General features: G+C 40.4%; 1 protein-coding gene across 10 annotated transcripts in view; it reads right to left on the reverse strand.

Annotated features, from left to right (window-relative positions):
* Window positions 1–289: 289 nt before the first annotated feature.
* LOC133468375 (uncharacterized) overlaps window positions 290–17,666 on the reverse strand; it is a 59,963-nt gene continuing 42,586 nt past the window's right edge. For 6 of the 10 annotated variants that reach the window (XR_009785486.1, XR_009785483.1, XR_009785485.1 and 3 more), the window contains 4 exons: window positions 14,934–15,126; window positions 12,824–12,929; window positions 9,630–12,742; window positions 290–1,396 (listed from right to left, as the gene is read on the reverse strand). Coding sequence is in view for 1 of the 10 variants with exons in the window: in XM_061754212.1 (XP_061610196.1) it covers window positions 1,343–1,396; window positions 9,630–9,692; window positions 14,934–15,126 (310 nt within the window). In the remaining 9 variants the exon portion in view is untranslated. Of the gene's footprint in view, window positions 1,397–9,629; window positions 12,743–12,823; window positions 13,959–14,933; window positions 15,127–17,666 lie in introns of all 10 variants that reach the window. The other 4 variants (XR_009785481.1, XR_009785482.1, XM_061754212.1 and 1 more) reach the window with 4 other exon arrangements.

Raw genomic sequence — 17,666 nt, forward strand, 5'->3', positions numbered from 1 at the left:
TCACATAACATTTATTTCTACAATCTATTTCTATATCTTGACGACAGTTTCTGGAAACATCCCTACAAGGCAACAGTCAAATATTGGGGTTGCAGCCTGTCAATGCAGCACAGACAAATTCCATGTATGGAAATGTATATTGTTAAAAAGAAATCGACATCTAGTGGAGAATCTGAGCCTTAATTCATCCAATGGTTGAATGTATTCTGGTGAAGATTCAACAAAAGTAATTTAGGTTTATTTATCGCATTAAACTAACAAATGGTGGTTTCAAGAAAAATAAAAAAAATATCTTAATGAGCAAACAAAATAAAAAAATAAAATCAAATTTTAAAAAAGCAACCCTCAAACCAAAAAGAGATTGTATTGCATTCCTTCACACATCAAATCCCACAGATTCATATCAGCCATCTTCTCTAGCCAGCTGGTGTTGTGTTACATCACTTATTGGACATGCGAGAGAAACTGCTGTAGGCAGAAACTCTTCCTCGTCTGTACTGCTTGGAGAATAACTGCATTAAGCATCAACTCAGTTCATCTGAACTCCCTGCTTGGTATTTATTAGGGTTCTGTGCAAGGTTAAATAGTTATAGCTGACAACATGTCTACCATATTAATTACATCAATATAATCGCAGAAGCGGAAGGGATGGCCGGGGATATTCACTGAAGTTGCAAGGATCAATCAATATTGATCAACGATGTCGTAATGTATCGCAACATCTCACACCTGAGACCTTGGCCATCTTGAGTGATGGCCGCATCCAGAAACAGTCCAGTCACAGAAACAATTTACCTCCGAAATAAATAGGAATGAAGTGAGACACACAAACCCCCCCCCCGCAATTCCTCTCATAGCAAAGCCACACAAAGACATGCCATCATGGATCCTTTTCTCTGTTGTTACTGTGATGAATATGGAATGAAAATCCACACGGTTCTTTCAATGACATTGCTGCCAAAACAGCTCTTCAACCATTCTATGTAGCTACACCTCAGGCAATACACAATCTAATGAATAGTGCAAGGAACCAAACGGAAACATTACTTTACATTACTTTGGCCTTGTCGTGAATGAATAAACATAAGAAAGTGCATAAATGAAATGTTTACTCATAAATTCCTGCTTCACTCTGATTTCCCCTCTGACATGTCAATTTAACTGGGTGGCTTTTATTGAAATCAAATGGGAAGGGAGGAGAGAGGGAGAGTAAACACCCACAAACTTATCTATTTTCATGTGCACTCACATAACCACACACACATTTAAGGACAAGAGGTGGGAATTAACTACAGGCTGGGGCAGGCTGCTGTCTCAGGATGCTCTGGGCTATTTCAGGAGGCTATTTCAGGTCTCCCGTCTTCTTCCTGTGTCTCTTCTCACCATCTGAATGCAGCTGTGGGAGAGCACAGGATTATTTATAACACTGCATCCTTCCAAATTCTCTTTTTATGTTCCCTCTACTTGTACCTCAGTTTACAGTTTTGCACTTTAAATGAAGCAAAACTGCCTGTCAGATTTGAACATGAAGTTGTAAAAATAACCTTAACATTAGAACAGGATACAGCTTGCTCCATGTTAAATTTATACAGTGTCACGCCGAGTATATATTCCTGAGGACTTTTGCACATTATTTTATCTTCCTCAAATGAAAAAGAACAGCCTTCGAAACAATTCATGTGATGTATAGAAAATAGATGTGTTGTTAAATGATTCGTTAGTTTGAAGCAGTAACTAAAAATGCAGCTTGTTGGTTGGAGCATTTGTAAAAACCAAATGCATGCATTGATGTTACCAGTTTTTGTCTGAAGACATGCATGCAAATCTCATTTTTATTCTTCACAGGTGACCAAGCTTACTTGACACTCAAATAGTCATACACATGTTGGGATAATTTAAAAAGCTGCTTGCTGTGTAATTAGTAGAATTCATTTTGGTTACTTGAGTTAATGAAATTCATCAAAAGACACATACGCTGACCCTAAACACTCTGCATGCTGCGTCAGCATGTATCTTGCAAGTCCTCAATGCAGCCCTAGTATATTTATAAAAGTATATTTTTGGTGGAAATGTAATGATAATAATCACTGGAGTAGTCTTCTAATATACTTTTGGTCAGAGGTTGATGATTGGAATTTCCAAATATTTTAGGGTTAACTTTCCATGTAGGTTATAGTTCTGATTCTGCAAGAGTTTTTTTTTTAAAAAAAACATTAAATGTACGAATATGTAAACCATCATCTGCTTTGATGTTGTAGCAATGCCCTGTAAAACCAATCAATAATGTAATGATGCATCATAAAAGACAGACTAAAAATAAGAAAGATTATAGTTACCGTAGAATACATTATAATGAAAAGATTTTCTACCACTAAACCATCTGTGACATTCGAAATACTATTGCGCCAAATAAATAAATAAAAGAGCACCATTTCATTTATATTGCATCAAGAGAACATCTGGACTGGAGAATACAGAGTTTCAATGGTTTCTTTAATAATGAAAATCGATGTGTGTGAAATTACCAGTGTACAATAATGTTTACACATCAGTTGCACATCTGGTGGTGGATCTTCATCAAGGGGAACTATCAATTTTGGTATTAAGCACTAGAAGGTCTCTATATCTTTCAAACAAAAGCCAAGAAACAAAAATTTGAGGAATAAGTAGTTTGGATTTAGTATTTGCATTCACATGCAGTTTATTGGGGGCGCATGCTTTAAAAGAAACCATTATGTATCAACTTAACTGACTCAGTATGCAGGAAAAAGATGTAGTGTTCCCTCGCCACTTCGCGCTTCACGTTTTGCGGCTTCAGTGCTTCGCGTGTTTTTCCAAAATATTCATCAAAAAAAAAAAATAATTCATCAAAAAATAAAAAGGAAAAAGCAGCCATATTGCGGAAAGACGCGTTGTTTCATGTTGATTCGCGCGAGAGAAGGTTTCCCTGCATGCCAAAGAGATGAGTTGACTCAGAGGCTTGGTACATGCCTGTACTGTACTGTACATGTCATGGGCACACATACAAGGCGCGTGATTGGTTCCCGGCGCGACATCGACCAACGAGAGCACGAGTGGATTTATCCCGTGAGCTGATTGGCTGCGCATCATCGCAGCCTCACCCAGCATCTTCCCTTGTTGTGTCTCGCCAGTTTCGTCCACGCTGTGGACTGTCTCGCATACTGTATCTTAGTGTTGTGTTCGCGATAACTTTTTTGGATTAGTTAAGCCCTTACAATGCCGCCTAAGCGCTGTGCCCCTGCGAAAGCTTCCTCCGGGGCGCCCAAGAGGAAGAAGAAGATGATGACCATCAGCGAAAAAGTGAAACTTTTTGATATGATCAAAGAGGGCAGAAGTTATGCATCTGTGGCACGCCATTATGGCAGTTCGGTACATCAAGAAAGAGGAAGCGAACATCCGCAAAACTGCTTCAATAACCTTCAACAAGGAAGGAAAACGTGTGGTAACTCCGCGTAATAAGAGAATTGAGGAAATGTAAGCGGCATTGGCATTGTGGATTGCTGATTGCAGGGAAAAGACAGTGAGTTTGGACACCAATATGAGCAGGACAAAGGCCAAACCTCCGCCACCAACACAAGCCTCTTCGCCTCTCTCAGAAGGCAATGTTGATGAATGTTAATTACTGTATAATAAATGTTAATTACTGTATAAGGTTTTATAATTCAAGATTTAAGTAAATACGTGTACTGTTGTAATCTTTGTCTCAAATATGTAAATTATAAATACTGTTTACATATTTTAAACATTCTGGTACCTACATACACATCCGCGAAATTTCCTCGGGGGGGCGGGGCAAATCCTACTTTGCGGTTTTTCAACTTCCGCGAGGGGTTCTGGTCCCCATTAACCGCAAAAAAACGAGGGATCACTGTATACGTATAATGCTGACATCTGTTTTCGAGTTCTACTGACAAAGTCACGCTGTCTGATAAACAGCTGAAAATGAAATGTCACACCTATGTTTTGTACTTACTGTGAGGTAATTACATCCGGTAGCTGGAATTGATTTATGTGATGATACATTGCAAAGAGCTGACGAAGAATGTAAAAATTGAAATTGCTTTGCATTGGTGGTATACTTCACAGGTGTTGTGGATGCAGATGGTGTTTGATCATTTTTTATTCACACCTTGCATTAAAATGCATCCCAAAGGTCTGATATAAGATTGACTTTGATCATATGGAATGCAATGTTTGCAAAATGTACATAAACAGACAAACGTATAGTGGCCTAACTGCTGACTGTGACTGTTTGGGACATTATTGTAAATAGAGAGGGTTAAGCATCTTTTAATCCGAGTTTGCATCGTGTACACAAAATTTGATATGGTTATTGTTTTTTTTAAATATAAATTGTTTGATTCGTCTATACTTAAACACAATGAGTGAAATGAATCTCATAATTATAATAAAATTACAGGACTGTCATAGAAGTTCCTTTTCAGCTCTCTGCTGGTGACAATTGTTTTACTGATTCTTTAAACTGTGGGTAATTATTCCCTAATAAAACAAATTGTTTAGTGGTATAGTAAAGATTTCTGCATTATTTCTATATCGGGAAAATTGCAAATAATAATAACAATAATAAATAGCCTCCTGGAATAAATTGTGGTTGAGCTGTGACCTTCCAATATATAGATTGCAGTGCAGCGATCAAATTTAATCGGCAATTCTTTCAAGTGTAATTATCACTATGTCCACTGTTGTCAAACTGTAGTGACGTTATTGTCGGTACAAAGTCACACTCTGTTCTGTGTTACATTCTCTCATTGATTTCTAAGCCCTCAGTCACAGCTCCTCATGGGCAATAACATCTCCCAAAACACAAGACGTTTGGTGGAAGCACCTGGCAGCTGATAGTAGGGCCGCAGCTGCTTTATGGAGCACTACCATTTCTTCACACTCCCCCGCGGGGGCATAGTGACAAGCTGACCAGAACAGGACATACTGATCAGTAGCTAAGAGTAGAACAGAGCCACTCAGAGTTTTCCAACCTGGAGGGGGAGGACAGAACTGGCACTTCTCCCCAGCGAGTGTTGAAGGACTCCGGTGGGGTCTTTTGTCTCCGCTCTGACAGAGCCCCTCTGCGCCTCATTACGGTCAGCCTTGCCTGTCCGCCAAATAGACGTTTTTAGCTTGTGTTTTTCAACGGACACTTTTGTCTTTTCGACAGCTCTTCATCCAAAAGTACAGATGATGAGTTTGAGGGAGACTTTTGGAGAGCGCACTTCTGCATTCACACTAACACCCTTCAGTCTGTTTTGATCAAATTACTTTGTTTGTCCTTTGGTGAATATTGTATGGTCAAGTGTGAACACTAATCGGAATTGTGAATAAATCAGCTGGTCCCAACCTAGTCTCGGACAATTGTGCTGAAGAAGCAGTCCGACCTCGTTCTGATCCAAAGAATCAAGTTTGACCTGAAACCTATTTGCTGGTACACTGTAACTTAGTTGATATGACTGTTCAATTATTAAAGGAATTACATTTAGTACATTTAAAATAACATTTAAAATTCGGAGGGGTCCCGATGCAAAGGATTTCTCAGAGCAAGGACCTCAATGTTTCGATTTGCATAGCCGACCCATCCATCCATCCATTTTCCATACCGCTTATTTGCACTAGGATAGCGAGTGTGCTGGAGCCTACCCCAGCTGACTTTGGGCGAATTGATCACCAGCCAATTGCACAGCAAATATAAACAAATAAACATCACACTCATATCTACACCTACGGACAATTTTGTGTTTTCAATTAACCCATCATTCAGATTGTACATTTCCTTTTCACATTTGTCGTTTTGCAAATAGGGTGTTTTTTTTCCATGAAGAAACTAATATCTGCCTGTACCATGAATTAATATTTTGATTCGACTACAGGTCATCATTGCATGAACAAGAATAAATGTATTCCCAAAACACAGAAAGACAAAGTGCTTTTTAAACACACGTCTTAACAGTTCCCATTTAAATTCAAAGAACACCAATAACTAAAATATCTACTCAACAGGCACAAACACATCAGGCCTACATTTGAGTGCAAATTGTATTTTGATGTCTGCAACTAAAAAAGGCTGGCAAACAATTTGAAAGAAGCACAAGCATCTCAGCTCCTAAATTTCAAGTAACACCAAACAGTGAAATTAAGCCTTTTCCAGTAAAACAGAACAGGTAGATCCGATGTACATTTCAGGTAAAAAAAAAAAAAAAAAAAAAGATTTTGTTTACCTTTGAATAACATCTCGCAGTTGCATTGACACATTACTTTATGACCGAAACGTCGCTAAATGCTCTTTCATGTCGCCCCAAAATCCACGCTATCTGAATATGAACATTCAGTCGGGCTTTGTTGAGTTCTCACTCATGTAGGTTCTGCTGTTCTGGGATCTCAGTTTGGTTATCTTGCGAGTAATTGTCACCGGGTTCAGTGGATGGTCGGAGGACTTTTATTTCATTCAGAAGTGCTGCGTAACGGTTCCCACTTTCTATTGAAGCCACAGTCTCACAACATATAATGAGACAACGGGTTTGAGCCGGCTTCTGCAAGAATAGAAACGTACTGCTCAATCATTTTTAAAAACTCTCTTTTCTGTGTCAACTATGTGAACTTTGAAATGCACCATGCCACCCACATATTTTCCTACAAAGCTCTTCTGTAAATCTCACTGGTAAATAAGTAGCTTGATTGGCTCATTATGGTCACAGGATCACAACAGAGCCTCTACCGTAATGCTGCATGTAGCTTGTGTCAGAGGTGTGGACACGAGTCACATGACTTGGACTCGAGTCAGACTTAAGTCATGAATTTGATGACTTCAGACTCGACAAAATGGCACAAGACCTGCAACTCGACTTGGACTTGAAAAGCAATGACTCGTGACTTTACTCGGACTTGAGCCCAATGACTTGAAAAGACACTTTTCCCCAAGTATAGAGAAACGAACACTCTGCAGCTCTAACATGCCAATGTTTATTTTATTAAAGGAATATCAGAATGATGTAACCATAAAGTTGATGTACTCAACAGTTATCACTCAGGTGGAAGTGTCCCACCATACTAATGCTTAATTAGACCTTATTTCTTTTACCACTTAACACACTACTGAGCACGCTCAAGTATATGAATGGAGGTCACTATTATTTCAGACACTACCTAAAGTAATGGTTTTATAAAAAAAATTAAAAAAAAGCAGTGCAACATAAATGAAAAATAAATGTGGCAGTTACATAAAGTACCATTCCACAAAGTACTGGTAACATAGACAGAAACAACAACGGCAATTAACGTAACAATAGGGATGTTAATTATTGCATAAAAAAATCAACACTGGATTGTGGGAATCGTGCGACTTGACGTCACGTATGCTTGTTTTCGTTAGCATTAGAAGCTAGCTTTGTGAGCGATCACGCAACTAGTTACACAGCGGGCATGCTGTGCGTTGTCAGGGCTTCTTGTTCATTACAATCTGGTTTAGTGTATAACATCCAAATAGAATTTACTTCACTTGACAGATATACGTAGGTATACGGAGCCCCAGACATTTGTTAAACTGAGGGTACGGATTTACTAAACTGAGGGTACAGTTTACTAAACTGAGGGTACAGATTACTAAACTGAGGGTACAGTTTACTAAATTTAGGGTACAGATTACTCAATTGAGAGAACAGATTATCAATGATTTTTATTTTTCTCATACCTTGGCACCAGGGGGGCTCTGTACCATTCTTCTTTGTTTTTTGCCTCTTTTTGATGTAATATTTTTATGCAGCGCTTGCTAGTCTTCTGACTGAGATACCACAATTGGATAAAACTGTGCCTTTATAAAGGGATGACAAATTTGTGTTCCTCTTTTTTTAATCATGCATTTGATACTCACAAGAAATGCCAAGTTTGAACTGAAATCTATTTATTTGTTTTATTTTTTATTTGTTTGAAATTGCCTCAATAGAAATGTTTGTAGACGAGAAAATGCAGTTTCCTGCTATACGCACAATGTGAATTTAAGAAAAATACTGTTGATTATCTAAAAGAGGAAACCAATTGGTCATTCATTACGAAGTGAAATGTCTCATTTTCTCGTTTAATTGCTCTTTAACAAAACAAAAATATTTCATCCAATTACTTGATTACTCGATAGATTTGTCAGTAGAATACTCGATTACTAATTGCAGCCCTACTGGATGCAAATTATCAGTTGTGACAGGTCTGATTAATGTAACTCCACAAATAAAGTGAGAAAAAGCCCTCCCTTACCCTCAGCAATCAGCTTTGAAGGTGCAAAGATTTTGAGCAGCCCCCGAGTTTTTTTTTATAAATGAATATGGATTTTAAAATATATTAAATATATTAACATTAGGCGGCACGGTGGCCGACTGGTTAGAGCGTCAGCCTCACAGTTCTGAGGTGCGGGGTTCAATCCCCGTCCCCGCCTGTGTGGAGTTTGCATGTTCTCCCCGTGCCTGCGTGGGTTTTCTCCGGGCACTCCGGTTTCCTCCCACATCCCAAAAACATGCATTAATTGGAGACTCTAAATTGCCCGTAGGCATGACTGTGAGTGTGAATGGTTGTTTGTTTCGATGTGCCCTGCGATTGGCTGGCAACCAGTTCAGGGTGTACCCCGCCTCCTGCCCGATGACAGCTGGGATAGGCTCCAGCATGCCCGCGACCCTAGTGAGGAGAAGCGGCTCAGAAAATGGATGGATGGATATTAACATTATATATATTAAATATAGAAGTATATATTAATGAAATGGCAGCACGGTGGTAGACGGTTAGAGCGTCTACCTCACAGTTCTGAGGACCGGGGTTCAATCCCCGGCCCTGCCTGTGTGGAGTTTGCATGTTCTCCCCGTGCCTGCGTGGGTTTCCTCCCACATCCCAAAAACATGCATTAATTGGAGACTCTAAATTGCCCTTAGGCATGACTGTGAGTGTAAATGGTTGTTTGCTTCTATGTGCCCTGCGATTGGCTGGCAACCAGTTCAGGGTGTACCCCGCCTCCTGCCCGATGACAGCTGGGATAGGACCCTAGTGAGGAGAAGCGGCTCAGAAAATGAATGGATGGATAAATATTAATGAAATGGCAGCACGGTGGTAGACGGTTAGAGCGTCTACCTCACAGTTCTGAGGACCGGGGTTCAATCCCCGGCCCTGCCTGTGTGGAGTTTGCATGTTCTCCCCGTGCCTGGGTGGGTTTTCTCCGGGCACTCCGGTTTCCTCCCACATGCCAAAAACATGCATGGTAGGTTAATTGACGACTCTAAATTGCCAGTAGGTGTGAATGTGAGTGCAAATGGTTGTTTGTTTGTATGTGCCCTGCGATTGGCTGGCAACCAGTTCAGGGTGTACCCCGCCTCCTGCCCGATGATGGCTGGGATAGGCTCCAGACCCTAGTGAGGAGAAGCGGCTCAGAAAATGGATGGATGGATGGATATTAATGAAATATATACTGTAAATATTATATATATTAAAATATATAATTACTTTGTTGTTAAAATGACTCAAAAGGACTCGAAACTCAAAGTGCAAGACTTGCGACTTGACTCAGGACTTGCCTGTCTCGACTTGGGACTTGACTTGGGACTTGAGGGTTAAGACTTGAGACTTACTTGTTTCTTGCAAAGCAGTGACTTGGTCCCACCACTGGCTCGTACACAGTCTGTGACAGCGGCCTGTGGGAGGAAAAAACTCTTTATAAATCTTTATTTAACTCCTTATTTAAATCTTTAATTGACTGTGGTGGCACGGTGAATGTCTGGTTAGCACATCTGCCTGACAGTTCTGAGGACTCGGGTTCAAATCCGGCCTTCCCTGTGTGGAGTTTGCATGTTCTCCCCGTGCCGGTGTGAAGACTGAATTGCCCGTAGGTGTGACTGTGAGTGCGAATGGTTGTTTGTTTCTATGTGCCTTGCGATTGGCTGGCAACCAGTTCAGGGTGTACCCCGCCTCTCGCCCTAAGATAGCTGGGATAGGCTCCAGCACGCCCCTGACCCTCGTGAGGATCAGGGGTATGGAAAATGGATGGAAGGATGGATAACTGTGGGTCCGACTGAGACCTTGACTCAGTGCAGACACAGACTGCAGTCCGCCATTTGAAGCTGTCCACACTAGTCTGTACGTCAAGCCATTTTCCTGTTTACATCCTGACATGGCACTGACCAACAAGAGAATAGACAAGCGAGGACACACTGTAGTTTGATGGCCGGTGAGAACTGTTTTTACCCTCGATTGGTTTGCTGGTTTACAATTTCTGATAGAAATAGCAACAAAGACAATCAGCACGTTTGATAGACAATATCAGACATATCATCAGAGTGTAATTAGTGGTGGAAATTCATTTGACATAAGTTGGTTCGGTGGTTGGGGGTGTCTTAAATAGCACCTTGCTTCTGTAACTGTTACCCTCGGACTGTTGCCAATAGGTTGGACCATGTGCCAGATTAGGTGTGCGGGCTTTGTCTCTCACTTGTATGCACAATGTGAATTTAAGAAAAACACTGTTGATTATCTGTGCCTCATACACAGGCCTTTACCGGCGCCAGCTCTGACTATTTTGTGAATCCACACCAAATCATTCCGGCACAGGAAAAGGATAAGGTAACAAATGTGAAGAGACACCTAACATGGGCCTTGTATATTCTAGAAATACATTAAAAATATGAAGAACTAAAATGCATTCTGTCACATGAACTTAAAGTTTATGAATTGCCTGTGTAAGAATTAATGAAGCATTTGTGAAAATTCATTAGGGAAGATGTTCTGGCTTCATGCTGCCTCATTTACCTTCATCCACCCTTCATTTCAAATTTCCAACATTGTCAAAATCCTTAATTTACAATTATACAGCTTGCATACCCAATAAGATCACTAGTCTTGCACTTGTGCTGTTAGAATATCCAGCATTTTTGGTATTCTTTCTTTTAGACCTACAATTGCACAACTTTCCTATGAGGTGTCAGAAATGTTCCAGGAATGGTGTAACAAAATGTATGTTTCAATCACAAACTGAGTTTTCTCCTTTAGTGTGGGCCAGACATTCAACCAGTGCATCTGCAAAGTGATACAGCATTTATTGGTTCAGTGCTTGAGAAGAGACAAGAGTTATGGCAGGACAAGTCATGGCTGTTCCACCTCGACAACGCACCCTTTTACAATGCCCTTAGCATCCGACAGTTCCTGGTCCAGAAATAGATTGCTGTGCTGGAGCAACCTCCATACTGAGCCAACCTGGCTCCATCCATAGTAAGACATGTCTGTACCGAATGAAATTGGGCATTTCCTTAAATACTAATGTACTGTATTTATTTATTTTAAAAAACTAAAAAGAAAAGCGCGGCACGGTGGCCGACTGGTTAGACCGTCAGCCTCACAGTTCTGAGGTGCGGGGTTCAATCCCCGTCCCCGCCTGTGTGGAGTTTGCATGTTCTCCCCGTGCCTGCGTGGGTTTTCTCCGGGCACTCCGGTTTCCTCCCACATCCCAAAAACATGCATGAATTGGAGACGCTAAATTGCCCGTAGGCATGACTGTGAGTGCGAATGGTTGTTTGTCTCTATGTGCCCTGCGATTGGCTGGCAACCAGTTCAGGGTGTACCCCGCCTCCTGCCCGATGATAGCTGGGATAGGCTCCAGCACGCCCGCGACCCTAGTGAGGAGAAGCGGCTCAGAAAATGGATGGATGGATAAAAAGAAAAGCCTATACTACTAGCCTCTTTCAACTTTTTTCAACAGCCCCGAGAACGCTTTAAAACAGGAAACAGAAAACTTTCCTCATCACCCATCCTTTTTCTTCCTCCCTTGCTCCTCCATGGTCAGTTCCTTTCTTCTATTCATCCCTTCTCTCCATCCATTTGCTTTTCTCTGGTTCCCTCGCCTTTTTTTTGTCTTTGTGACCGGCCTCCAACAACACCTTTTCAGGTGTTGCAGTCACGATACGTGTCTTCACTTTTTCTTTTAGGCTTTGCTGCCTTCAACTAGGGGAATGGAGCTTACATCTGTTACGTTGCTATGCAGCCAAAATAATACATATATTAGATGGGCAGCTCAACTTGCCCCAGCCATATTGTGCAACTTAGCCTATGGCTACCATTTTAAATTTACAGTGTATTAAGCCCTACAGATAATATGGTGCAACTTTTTTTTTTTACTAACTTTAGCACCCAGTTTTGCAGCTGTTAGATATCCTAACTGATGTATAAAACTAATTTAAAATGATGTACTTTGGTCTCAATCATCGTGAACCTTATGATAGTGCTAATTTTACTTTCATGAGTAGAAACTGTTTTTATTCTGGACATAAAGGTCAAACCACTTCTGCCCTATGACTCTTAGTGAAAGAGAGTGGTGTGTGACATAGGTGAGTGTGTGGGTGATTTACTGTTCTTCTAGCATTGTATAAATGGCTGAAAAGTGCATCGTGACTGCGGCTCCCCTTTCCTACATGTGAGGGCATTACTGTAAGCTAGCATGAACTAGCAGGGGCGCACGGAATGATGAGGAGCCATATAGCAGTGGAACTGTCATGAGTGGATTTAGACTGGACCCAAGAGCAGGCGAAGGCTCAGAGGTTGTTCTGAAAAGTTTATTGAAAAAGGGGAATGGAGATGGTCCTTGAGATGTGCTGGCGGGTTGTTGAGGCAGAGAACGTGTGGCAGGCGGTGACGAGGACAGGCGGCTGGCTTGGCGGCGTGGTGGCAGAAATCCACGAGGAATACGAAGGGAACACTGAGGACAAGGAGAAACACGGAGGTCAGAAAGATGACGAGAAATAATGTAGCTTACTTGGTAACTGGGGAGCCGTTGTACCGCAGGAGAAGCTTCAATACTCTGGCGAGGATTTCCGGGGTCAGGCAGGCTTAAATGCAGGTGGGAACAAGGGCTGATTGGTGACAGGTGTGCGGCCGAAGAGGTGCTGGAAAGAGAGAGGGGAGGGGAGATAAAGCGGACGAGAGGGCGCAAAGCGCCACCCACGGTCCAACAACAGTACTGCAGGGCAGCTCATAACAGGAACACTTATAAAAATTACTAAAGTAATTTATAACAGTAAATCAATCCTTTACCTTTTCTGCGACAAATGATGTCTTACTGGGTAAAAAACATCAGAGATGTTTCGAGCAATTTATCAGTTTCACCTTTATAATGTTTCCTTCAATAACAATTTATTGGCTTTTTTTTGCACCACTCAGGCCAGGTTGTGGCTCATTTTTACTTTCATTTTTCTTAATGTCACAGTTTTTAACCTCAGCACTCATTTGACACTCCCTTAAGCTTAAGAAACTGGAAACAACATTATCGTAACACTAGCTGCCAATTTACCACTTCCTATTTACTTTATGTCATGCTTTTTAGAAAACTTGAAATTTTACCAGCCATTGAAGATGTGCATAAATTCAGTTTTTATTGGTTTTTCTTCCTTAAGGGCCTTATTCTCCGGTTATTTCACGTCTTTTCTTCTTCTTTTTTTTTTTTTTAATAAATGCATCTGACTTGTGGATCAGCAAGGCATATTCCCCCAATAGAGACTTCACATCCAACCACTGTGCATAACCTGGGTGTTTGTATGCATCCACCAAATAGATATCTGACGCTTGCTGTAAATTGTGGTGCATGGAGATTTCCTTAGAGTTGTGAATGTCATAGAAAATCAATTTGTACAATATAGAAAACTTTTAATATGAAAAGAGCTTCAGTAGCGGATGTGTCTTCATCAGTGAGACGTGTGCACCACTCCGTCTACACGCACCCCCAGCACTGGGGCGCCCCAAGGATGTGTCCTCTCTCCGTTGTTCTCTCTCTACACGAATGACTGCACCTCAACGCACCGGGCTGTCAACATCCTGCAGTTTGCAGACGACACCGCATTCATCAGCCTCATCAAAGATGGTGACGAGTCTGCGTATCGACAGGAAGCGGAGCAGCTGGAGCTGTGATGCGTCTCCAACTACCGGAGACAAATTCCTCGTGTTTTTTACATACTTGGCAAATAACGATGATTCTAATTGTGATTCTGATTCTGATGTTGCATTTTGAAGGAGAGCATGTTTTTTTTTAATTCTGTATGAAACAAATTTTTAAAAAGTAATTTAATCAAAATAGTGTGCTTATGAATGAACGCATGTATGGCGGTCCATCAATAAAAAGGGGGTGTGCCTGCCATCCTTCAGATGCCCTGCAACCCACCAAAACCCTCTTTTAAATACAGTGGTTACCACCACTGATACACCTCTTGCCAACAGATCACACAATCTATTAGAGGCAGTGAACATCTAATTTAATGCCCAACATTTTGGATCTGAGTAAAAGATCACAGTCTTAGTAGATCACGCGCAACACGCCCACTAACAGCTCGCGCTGCTATCGCTTGTTGAAGTTTAGATTAGTAGTCTGGTAAGGGTTTACTGTATTCTTGGGACCGAACAACCATATCATATTTTTATTGTCACATCTGTCTGTCCATATACCAATACACATAATACAGGTGTCAGTTTCTAAGGGTACTTCAATGGTACCGTATAGCTGGCTACAGCTAGAAAAATATGCAACAAGAGGAACAATAAATCCCTTTTCTTGAAGCCCACCAGTTCATGTGAATTCATCACAACATTCATAAATGCTTCAAGACATTTAGATCTCATTCCCATTGAACTATCTCTAAAGACTCATTGTCAATTCAGAGAAGCTGAATATCTGCCAATTGGAGTCAGTCTCAAAACGTGACCTTACTAGATACGGCTGGTTGACTGCTAGCACGCTTGAGCTACAGTAGACAGACTGCCCTCAGAGCACTCGAGGGAAAGTCAAAGGTAGCCTCGACATTTTCTGTGCACACACACAAACACATTTCATGTTCTCCGTTCAACCCCATGTCCCCATCTCACACATTACACCCAAAAAAATCCTTTTAAAGAACACACACCTGCTTATCAAAGCCTTGGTTTGAAAGCTTCTGATCAGTGGTGCAGATGGATGGCCACAGAGAATGGGCGAGTTCGGTTGTGTAGAGCAGAGGGGTGCAAGGAGAGACGAGACACTGACGACACAGAGAGAGCGTCTCTCTGATGCAGAGACTGTCCCCTCGATGGAACACCCAGCTCCTTGGAATCCACACACTGTGACAAAGCAAGATTTCTTGTTATGTAAAGGCTTTGTTTGTCATTTCAGCATACTCTTTCATCTACTACGCAGTAGATGATTATATATGATGTCTATTCTGGCACTCAAATTCATGCCACGCAGTCCATTTACTTCTTGCAGAAGCCAAAGGGTGAGAATTTCCTCCAACCACAAAGTTCTCCAAAACCCATTATGCAGCTAATTGAAAAATAGTGCCCATTCAAGAGTAATGACAGAATAAAAACAACAATGAATAGATAGTCACTGGCCACTGAACAATGTCAGTATCCAAAAGAAGAACTTTACACTCAAATATAAAAGCTGACACTGTTAGAGGCATTCTCATTGATGTGTACAACTACACTGCATTTTGCTGAGAGGCATTTGTGACTAAGTAACTATAATTAATTCATTCGAAGCAATTTGTTAATAGTGCTTTAGGAGTCAGAGGAAAGAGTCAATATAATGGATTATCTTGTGAAAGAAAGTTCAGAGGCACAGTAATGGCTATGGTGCCGATATTGATCGAAAAAGAGATGGAAATCAAAACCCATTATCAGACTCTGATCTAATGCATAAAACGGATTGGTTTTATGTAGAAAAACATGGACCAAACTGGTGGGTATTGTCGTGGGATGGATTTTGTGTGTGACAAAAATAAAAAACAACAACAAAAATAGCTCACGATAGTTTATTTAAAAAAAAAAACTGATATCTAACCGTTTTCCATGGTTGTATTGATAGTTGTTACTGGGAATATAATTAAGCTTGGAATATTTTGTCAAGTTCATAGTATTCTTCAGGTACAGTAATATATCTTTTTTTTTTTGGTGCGACAGCTGCAGTTCTGTGGTCTGCAATGTGCTAATTGCCTTGAATTGCATTTGGTAACCTTTAGCAACTTTTGTGTAGGCATATTAATTGAAAGTTCGAGACTTCACTTGTGTGGGAGTCAGTTGAAAGACCTCAGCAAATGGCAAATGATTTTGTTGTATTTGTGTGAGAAAGTTTCATATTGTGTGTGAGGCAAAAGTAAAAAGACATAAGAGACCTTGTAGTGACACTGTAATTATTTGATTTCTTCCACTTTAACATCAGACCATAAAAAGTTTACCAGGCCGTTACCTCTGCTTTCATCAGCATATTACTTTGTGCCTCTATCATGCAAATGAAATTGCACCTCAATAAACCAAAAATAAATAAAATTGTGAATGTGTCGTGACAAAACTGCACACATGCATTTGTTCAACAATGCTGTAATAATCACAAGAACATTGGTAGTTCCATTCTGTTGCGTAAGATCATTTCACTCAATGATCATGTTGCCACATTTAAAGCCTTATTGTCAGCATATTCATTCTCTGCTTTCAAATATATTTTTGCCTAGTTTGAAGGCTTCAAATATACTCAGCTTTCTGTAAATCCACTGTGCATTACCCATTTTTTAAAAATACATCCATTCCAGAATGAAGATAAATTAATCAGGTGGATGTAAAATATATCTTTCATTTTTAAATGCACTAAAGTAAAAAGGCAGGACGCAGAGAGGAGTGTGAGATGACGAGTCAGATACCCCAACAATATAAAAAAATAAAACATAGCATCAAACAGTCTAGAGTGGGACCTGATGCCATAAAGGGAATATTTTCACTGTTGGAATATAAAAGTATTTCATTATTTTTAGTCTGCATATTATATCTGAGACTCCATTGTAAAATCCATTGTAAAAAACTTTTTAAGCATGCAACCTAATGTGACCCTTTACACTACAACAGTAAAACTGTAGAATTACAACAATAAAGTTTAATTACGAGAAAAAAAAATCTTACTTTTACAAGACTAGTGTATGTTTTTTATGAGAATATTATATTATATATATATAAAGACATTTCAGAAAATATTTTACAATCATAAAGCCTGTGGTAAAATGAGGACTATTAAGAGTCTTGTCAATCTACACTTTTCCCATTTCATAAAAAATTAAGCAGTCAAGTTTGTTGCCAACAACCCAACTCAACTCCACTTTATTTATAGAGTACTTTAAAAAAACAACAGCAGCCGAAACAAAGTATTGTACATGAATAAAATTGAACATGAAATAGCCTCAATAACAATAACATTACAGTTTAATGTGATTGTGTCTATTCCCGAGAAAGAACTACACAAACTTTTGTTTAGTTTGCTCAATAAATGAATCACCTCCTCATTGATCCCATGTGTACAGTATACGGGGCTGCAGGTTTGGCCTGTGTCTAGTATCATTTTATTGGTCTCGGAGGTGTTGATCACAATGTGCTACTGTCTGCACCATGTGACCAGGCTTTTTTCCTGCCTCTCCTGTTCATCCCTTATACACACCACAATAGCTGTCATCCGAGAATTTCTGGATGTGATGCTGTGTTGTGTTGTAGTCTGATGTCCGCAGGTTGAATAGCACGGGAGAAAGCACAGTCCCCTGTGGTGCTCCAGTGTTGCTCACCACCGCCTCTGAGGTGCCGTTCCACAGCTTGACAAACTGAGGTTTCCCCATTGAAGC

This window comes from Phyllopteryx taeniolatus, chromosome 18, assembly GCF_024500385.1.
Source record: "Phyllopteryx taeniolatus isolate TA_2022b chromosome 18, UOR_Ptae_1.2, whole genome shotgun sequence".
Lineage (NCBI taxonomy): Eukaryota > Metazoa > Chordata > Actinopteri > Syngnathiformes > Syngnathidae > Phyllopteryx > Phyllopteryx taeniolatus.